General features: G+C 35.5%; 1 protein-coding gene across 3 annotated transcripts; it reads left to right on the top strand.

The window, feature by feature from the left end:
• Positions 1-712: 712 nt before the first annotated feature.
• On the top strand, positions 713-7027 carry Alr (Evr1_Alr domain-containing protein Alr). 3 transcript variants are annotated; one of them, XM_089252648.1, is made up of 4 exons: positions 713-1043; positions 1978-2165; positions 4331-4498; positions 6755-7027. In XM_089252648.1, the coding sequence occupies exons 1-3, from the start codon at positions 873-875 to the stop codon at positions 4491-4493; spliced, it is 522 nt and encodes a 173-aa protein (XP_089108774.1). In that variant the 5' UTR covers positions 713-872; the 3' UTR covers positions 4494-4498; positions 6755-7027. The 3 variants fall into 3 exon arrangements, with proteins under 3 accessions (XP_089108774.1, XP_089108773.1, XP_089108775.1); XM_089252649.1 differs by having other exon boundaries at positions 720-1043; positions 4331-4529; positions 6755-6916; XM_089252647.1 differs by lacking the exon at positions 6755-7027 and having other exon boundaries at positions 714-1043; positions 4331-4586.
• The last annotated feature ends 1492 nt before the right edge of the window (positions 7028-8519 follow it).

Below are 8519 nucleotides of genomic sequence, written 5' to 3'. Positions count from 1 at the left end.
TAGTGACGATTCAAATAATAAAAGATTATGCAGCAAGATTCGTGAAGATTATTAATAAATGCGATCGACTAAAACGTACATAGACCTTGAGTATGTGTATTCAAGCATCCATTAAAAATTTAAAAAAAAGAAATTTAAAAATCTCTCACACACATAGTTCCTCTTTATATATATATCTCCCCCCCCCCCCTTCTTTCTCTATCTCGAGAAACCGCAAAATTATAATTTGAAATTCGCTCACTGAAATTTTTTCAAAGTTGTGCTGCCATCTAACAGCGCGTTTGAAAACAAACCCAGTGTGTGAAGTTGTCAATAGATGTCAGCATAAGTACTGGCCTAGAATCATTATTTCAGACTAAAGCTGCATCTTTCAAGTGGCTTTGTTTCAGACCTCTAGGGAAACATAGACTGAAATATTCATACGTCCCGCAATAACAATAATTATAAATTTCATACTATTCAGCAGTCACATCATTATAGTAGCATGTTCATCTTATTATTTGTGCTTTGACAATCCAATTGAGAATTTTCCAATCATAAATTCCTTATTTTTGATGAATTGTGCATCAAAAAAATAGTACATCAAAATCCCGTTTTTTATATATGGCCAGACTCTTCCGAATACTTTGTTTTGTTTTTCCATTGAAATGTCCGATCCAATGTTTGCAAAAAATAAGAACTACTACTACTACGATCGACAGCCTGCGATCACAGCCGGCCGGAGGTCACGTATTGTTTACATGATGAAATAACCGGTCGTGGAAGAGAAATTTGTAAGTTTGTAATGAGTTGGGCGAGAAATATATTTAATAATACGGGTTGCTAGGAATTGATTTTTTTTCTTTTTTCGATGGTTATGTGCGAGTGGGAAAATGAGTTCTCGTTACTTCACGGATGAGGAAACGGGCGAATCTTCGCGTGACTCCGGCGGAAAGATTTGTCGAGCTTGTACCGATTTCAAAGACTGGACTAAACGCCAAAAGCAAAATCTCCACGCCCCAAACAACAACAATAAAGCCCAAGAGATCAAAGAACAAACTCAGGTAAACTAGCTTGAAAAAAAAAACCATTATCACGTACTCTGAGTTATTAGCATGAGTTTTCCCACTGGCGGGGGCGCTACAGCCCTGGGTGGCAATTTCGGAGAGGTCAGCAAATTTAAGGAATGAGTGGTCAAGTAAAATTAGTATCAAATAGGAGAAGGGCGGCAAAACCATAATCCGCTTCCGCCAAAAGTCATGGTGAGCGACATACAGAGGTGCAAGCATGAGTGGAGATACGGGGAGGCATGGGGCATATATGAAAGGACATCGACATGCCCCCCAGCAGTAATGACCCCACCCCCCTCCTCCAGACTTCCGAGTCTATCTTCGCCTATAAGTGCAAGTATGTGCATGACTAAAAGAGTGACATATATAGAGGGATCTGGTGAATGAGTAACAAAAATGGGTGCAAGCGTGTAAGCAACCACAACAGTGTGACCAGGAGAGTGATCTAGAGTAGTGGTTCTCAACCTTTGGCAGCCAGCGCTGCCAGGTTTCATTTCTTGTAAGGCCCCCCAGTCATATACACTACTTAGGGGAAGTATATAGGGGGAAATGAAAGGGCAAATCGCTCAAAAGCAACAGGCTTACAATGAAACAAATATCCAATCATATATTTACACTTCACTCACAATTTGAGTTATAGATGATAGCACTGAATAGTTCACTATATAGGTACACTTTGAGCACAACTCAATCAGTAGGTGAATTAATTGCTATGACAACAGACACACACAGGCAAAAAAAAATGTGGTTAGCTACCCTAATGCACACTTTAAGAACTATGATTACTTATAACGAGGATTTTAAACAGAATTTCAAATTACTTATAGTTTGAATAAATAATTAAGAATATAATGATCTTTACTTGCTGGTATTATTCGAATATTTTATTGTTTTTGTGACTCATTTTTTTTTTTACTGTTCTAATTAGATAGACAAGAAAGAATGTCCTTTAGATCGGGAACAATTGGGACGTTGTTCTTGGGCTTTTTTGCATACTATGGCTGCTTATTTCCCTGATAAGCCAACAGTTCAGCAGCAAGAAGATATGACAAGCCTCATACGTCTGTTTTCAAAATTCTTCCCGTGTAATGAATGTGCTGCTGACTTTCGTGACGAGTAAGTGTAAATAGTATTTCAGATTTAAATCATGTCAAATTCAAATCAATAGTTTCCGTAATAATCATGTTCAAGGATACTGTAGATTTTAAATCACAGCTGCTTGTGTGGAGCTGATGTAATGTGTAGCAAGAAAAATTGGAGTCGCCAGAGCATTTAAAAAATCATCATTGGCACGTAAAATTGTCTCGGTGGTGTTATTATATTACAGTATGAAGACAACTCAAATTTTTTGGAATTTGTGTCAGCATGTCCACCAACGTAAAAACGGGGGTTCCCATTGTTTTGAACTACTGCAATACCAGTCATTTTGTATTATTAGTATTATACTTTAGCTATGATACCCGGCACTGCCTGGGTTTTGCCTGTATAACAGGAGCATTGAAGAAGTTCCTAACCATTGTGTGGAAACCACGCTAGCCAAAGTAAGCATTACAAAAATTGTTGTTGGGCCCAAGATTCATTGTTACTCCATAGTTTTTTGCAGATTTCTAACATTGCCCAGCTCTGACAAATTTTTTAAGTATGTATCGTTCAAGTCTGGCTCAGTTTCATGTATATACAAAATTTGGCAATTATCAGTGTAAAATTGTAGATGTGTATTGAGGGCATACACACACACTCAGAGACATGCAGGAAATAGATTTTGTATATGTTACTGCCAAAGCCAGAATTGCGATCAGTTTGTAAATTGCCGGAGAGTTTTGGCCGAAGTCTGATTTTCAGAAATGATTTGGGTTTGGCCGACTCATTTGACTATATCGCCAGAGATCCCTGGTGGTCAAAGTTTGACGTGCTGATGTAAGGCAGTCTGAATAGTGCCAAATCTAATTTTTTTTTATCGCCAATGTGTGACACATGGCTGTATGTGGTAGCTGTATTGGATTAGCTCCATGTGACAAAGGGAAAAAAAGTAACTTCAGATAAAAACTATAGAAATAATAACATAAACATGGAGTTTTTCTGTAAAATTTTGAAGGAAAAAATTATTACCGCATCATGTCTGTGATTTGATGGGTAGTCATGGCTAACGTGGACATAATCATCACTGATTAACATATACATGTAATTGTACATACATGTACCGATTCATATTGACATAATGAATTGGTACATGTTGGAATGTGCGTGTATGCCATCTGCCATCAATTTTTTTAGCTATGAGTGAAGTGCAATGATAAAATTATTGTATCATTGTAGTCCTGTTGCTCTCTGTGACGAAACGCAAATATGAGCTAATCTCCCATTTGAAAAAGTTTCTCTGCTAAGAACAAACATATTTTCAGCCATAGGCATAGTTAGTCGTGAAAAGCTGGGACGGCCATGATGATGCAAATTTATATACATATATGCATAGCCATCAGAATCAGCCAACTTCATCATTGATGTGCTGGGGATGGGGTCATTGCCCTCCCGACTTTTCTGCCCATGCCTTCAACATGAAACTTGCATAACACAAAAATTCAAGCATTTACCATCTTCACTTCAAAATATGGAAGGCAGATGGCAGCACTATCAAGAACATGAAACATCACAACTCTGAAAACATAAATATGCACAGAGAGAGAACACACATCCCGTCATGTACCGATTTGTTAGAAATTCTGCTGAGGAATGTGTGTATAAGGTGCTTGTAGAGTAAAGTAGTTGTAGTAGAGTTGTTTTTGCTGTATGAGGGACACGTTCTTAAAATGTATGGCTTGTGAAACGATAGAAATCAATTCATTCTCAGTGCACCTTTATGAAACAGGAAATAATTTCAGTCTTTTGATAGCTGAAGTATGTTTGCTGTGGTTTCCAAGGTGTGAATGCTATCTTATCGCCCTGTTAAAAAGTCACGCCACAGAGAGCAGCGGGGATACTGCAGTACAAATATCCAATCGTTACACTTCACTCACAATTTGAAATATAGATGGCAGGACCGGCGAATCAGACACAACACTAGGTATTATTTCGGGCTGTTGGTTACACACTCATACTTCCGACACAACTCACTTGGTATTATATTGTCCAAGGTAATAGGACAAGAGTTGTGGACTTGGTTTGAAAGTCCTTTGATATTCCATCTTATACAGGTTTAATATATATTTAATGTCATATTACGCAACTTCTCAGTTAAAAATATTATTCTTATACAAACAACTTGTTTTTCGTCAATATTTCAGGATATCAAAATGTCCTCCATCCGTTGAGAGTAGACATAGCCTTTCGCAATGGATGTGTCAGATGCATAACATAGTCAACTCAAAGCTGGGAAAGCCGATTTTCGATTGCAGCTTGGTTGATCAACGATGGTTGCATGGATGGAAAGATGGCTCGTGTGACTGACATAAGTAACTTATAACAAATTGTTTCATATTTCATGTAAGAAGCTGTGTAAATAAATTTTCTTAAAAAAACAAAAAACTTCTTTGAATTACTAAAATAAATGCCGGGAGGGGAAAATTATGTTTCATCAAGGACATTCCGCCAACCTAAATACTATTGTGAAGATTTCATTGCCACACTACTGCGTTCAGGGCCAATGTCTTATCAGAGAATTTTTTCTCCACAGGATAATATTTTATGTTGTTTTTTCACCACTTAAATTTCCTCCTGAAAAGAATGGAATTTCCCACTTTCTCATCTTATGATGTTGAAAATAAAATAAAAAATTGTTCCTATTCTATTCCTGACTATATTTGATGAAAATTCTTGAATTCAGAATGCACGTCTGGACAATGGGGGGGGGACCAAGAAAGTTGCATTTGAAGCATATTTTATGGCTCAAAAGAGTCACAGAAGATAATGTGAAATATTCATTTATTATCATGAAACATCATTGATTGCCACCTGACAGTTGAGTACAGGGCTGCAACTAGATACTTTGTCACCCAGGGCTGCAACTAGATACTTTGTCACCCAGGGCAAGCCAGAATTTTGGCACCCCTTGCATGTAGAGGAAGCGGTGGATGAATTTGGCACCCCTTCTGGTTCATTGCCCGGGGCACCAGATCCACCTGCTTTCCCCCCCCCCTAGTTGTGGCCCTGGACGAGTAGTTAGGGAGCTAGCATCTGACTGTGTAGGTCTGGTCTAAATCCCAGCTTGGCCATAGATGCTAACAAATTCCCTGGACAGATCGTAAAGAACTCTTAGACATAGGTGATTATCATGTTATTAGACAAAAATTATCACTGAGTTTATACATATATTCACAAGATAAAATGACTTCACTTAAAAAAAAAATCCATTTATGAAAAGATGAACCTCTCCTCTAATTATATGAAGTACCATTCTGTGTACTCCAATGGTAAAATGTCACGTTACTTTTGCCGAAAAATTGAGTTGTTCGCATTCCAGAATCCCATTCATCAAAATTTTGGAAGGTGGCTAAATTTTGTCTTTCACTTTATGAGGGAACAATGGAGGCAAATTGTAATAAGTCAAAAAGTCACACTTGCATTTTCGCAAAATATTGTTTACAAATTTGCCATCGTTAAATTTTGAAAAAGTGACATAACATTTTACCATCTGAACACAGAATTCACAGGATACGAAATAAAGATAATTATCTTCATTTGGTATCTAGCAGGGTTGGGTTTTTGATGTCAAAAACTGGTTTAAACTGTCGAAAACCATCAAAAACCTAAATGAATGCCTTTTGATAATGTTTTGAACACAATAGGTATATAACATGATGAAAAACTTATTTTTGTCATATTACAATGTTTTATTTTTAAACATTGATTTATTACAATAATTAAAACAAAATATTAATTAAAATTTGCAATTTTGAATTCTTCAACAGAAGAGCCTAGAACATATAAAATATAATTTTATGGTGTTTATTTATCTAAGCTACTCATTACGTGTGCTCAATTTGCTAAGTGGAATAGAGCTGCTTATTCAAAATATGTATTGTAGGGCATCAGGGATATAGGTTTTTGACCCCAGAAACTAACTCTGTATTAAAACTATCAAAATCTTACTGTCAATGATGTCAAATAGTTTTTGTTAACTTGATAGATATGTTAAATAACAAAACACTTTTATTTAGATTAAAGGGTTTTACAATCAGAATTATAATTACTGAGAATCTATTTTGATATTTTATAATTTTCTGATCCGCCAAAAATTTTATTCCATATAAAAATTCTCACGCAGCATCTGTTAATGCACTAATTAAACTTATTTATTTTCACCTAAAAATTTCTTAGATCAGGGTGTATAAATTCACAGAGTTTTAAATAATATTTTCAACCAAAGCAGAGCTGACAAGACTTGATACCCAAAGCATTTGTTTTGCACGTTTGAATACAGCTTCAATTGGAAAACCATTGCATTATAAATGCTAGTAAATGTACCGTATCATAGTGCAAAAGTAAGAATAAACCAAGTTTGACATATACAAGCTAGCATTGCCAAATTAAATGACATTTTAGTCCTACAATATATTTCAATGTTATGTGCAATAAGATTATCGTTTTAAGTATTAGTGGTTTAAGTGGTTAAGTATTAGTAAATTATCTAGATAATTTAATAATAACAGAAATCAACATCACATACATGATGTAATAAACTTTTTTCAACACTTATCTTTTTCAAAAAGAGTACAGCAGACAGTTTATATCAATGCAGACATATACAAGCAGCTGAAGAAATTTTGGAAGGTCAAGAATCATCTTGAATCAAAGAATGTCAATTCGTTCCATAGTTTTCCGTTCAATGTTCATGTTCATATTCAAATTTTATAAGAAAAAAAGCATATATATATTGTCCAAAATAATTCTGTGGAGAGTAGGAAATTATTTTAGAATCATATTAAATATTTATTCTTTGTATAACATAGTCACATTAAACATTACATGCAATTAACGTGTGCATTTTCAATGGGAATTTTTATATCGAAAAGCAATATTTGAGGTTTTTGACAGTTTTTAACAAAGGTTTTCGAGACGGAGGGTTTTTGACGTGACAGTCAAAAGAGGGTTTAACCCGCGGTTTAAACCGTCAAAAACTGCCATGTGTCAAAAACCTGCCAACCCTGGTATCTAGTCAATAGCATGTCATAGCTGCCAAGTCTCCCGAATTTTAGCTTCATCTCTCGACCTCCCGAAAAGTTCTTAAATCTCACGAATTTTTACGAAAATTACAAAAAAATATCCCAAATTGTCCAAAAAATTCCCTGCTTCTGAAAACAATCCCTAAGGAATTTCTTGTGGGGCAAAATGTCTTTTGCATGTTTTTTCTCCTTTCGAAATGATGTCACATGTCCTAAATGGGGAAAATAGTGGGAAATTCCTAATTTAAGAAAGTAACAAACCCTCTGATGGTAACAAGAAAAGTTGTTTGTCTTATTGTGCAGGGAAATAGCTTAGCAGCCAATAGTCCTGGATAATAATGGAGGATTATAGTGACGCACATGTGGTCAAAACTTCCTCTTCTGTTGAGTGCGATAGCAAAACATGAATACTGATAAGCAGAAAAATATTTAATCAGTCTTAAAGATACTTATTCGCCGATGAATTTCCTTTCATCAAACGTTCCAGAAAAAGGGCCGACTTTTTCTTTTCGGCCCTTGTGTTACGGATATATACATCGGTCATGGTGGAAAGACTGACATCATCACCCTTGTGAAATCAGAAAAACATCAAGCAAGTGTCACAAAAAGCCAGTGTTCTTAAAAAATTGACGCTTTTTTTCTTCATCTTCCAATGGTTTTGGGGTCATTCGCGCAGAATGTTCGTTCACATCGTTTCTGATTGAACACAATATTTTTTTTTTACATCACCATTGAAGTTTTGACCTGCAATTTCACTTGTTTTTTGCGTAGGGATTCTATTCCAAGGGTTTAACTTCCATGTGTGTAAAATCCCTTTTTTTTGTTTGACTTCAATTTTTGAGTAAGGATTTTATTTTTACGTTTTAACTTTTATGAGTGGAAAATCCCTATTTTATTTGGAAAAATCCCTTTTGTATTTATTAGGGAGTAGTTTTAGTATAAAATACGGGTCCGCGCGAAAATCTCCCTAATTTTCATTTTCAAAAGTTGGCAGCTATGGCATGTCATTGATTCCATTATTCAGAAACTTGTAATAAAATGGCTGCCCTTAGAGGGATGTGCGACAGTCACGGTCATATGGAGCCCCTTGCTGCCCACTCGCTACAAAGTATTGAAGGCTTTAACCAATTCTTAAACTATTTCTTGCATTAATTTGTTCTGAATTTTCATCGATTGTGGAATTATTAGTTTCACTAACTCATAATCTTGATGAATCATGGAAAAATTTTATTAATTAATTCTTAGTTTTCTCCAATTCTTTCATTGATTTTGGAATTATTTATTTTAATTGTTTCTGAATTCAGTTTCTTAC

The sequence above is a fragment of the Pholcus phalangioides genome, unplaced genomic scaffold (assembly GCF_987345545.1).
Source record: "Pholcus phalangioides strain wild (caught in Gottingen) unplaced genomic scaffold, Ppha-v1.0 ptg000030l_1, whole genome shotgun sequence".
Lineage (NCBI taxonomy): Eukaryota > Metazoa > Arthropoda > Arachnida > Araneae > Pholcidae > Pholcus > Pholcus phalangioides.
This window is presented reverse-complemented; position numbering and strand designations above follow the sequence as displayed.

What these genes read in the sequence shown, in the direction of transcription:
- Alr (XM_089252648.1), top strand. Translation starts at nt 873, where the DNA reads ATGAGTTCTCGTTACTTCACGGATGAGGAAACGGGCGAATCTTCGCGT. An exon ending in AGATCAAAGAACAAACTCAG is followed by an intron (nt 1,044 to 1,977) that starts GTAAACTAGCTT and finishes TGTTCTAATTAG; the next exon opens with ATAGACAAGAAAGAATGTCC. An exon ending in GCTGCTGACTTTCGTGACGA is followed by an intron (nt 2,166 to 4,330) that starts GTAAGTGTAAAT and finishes TCAATATTTCAG; the next exon opens with GATATCAAAATGTCCTCCAT.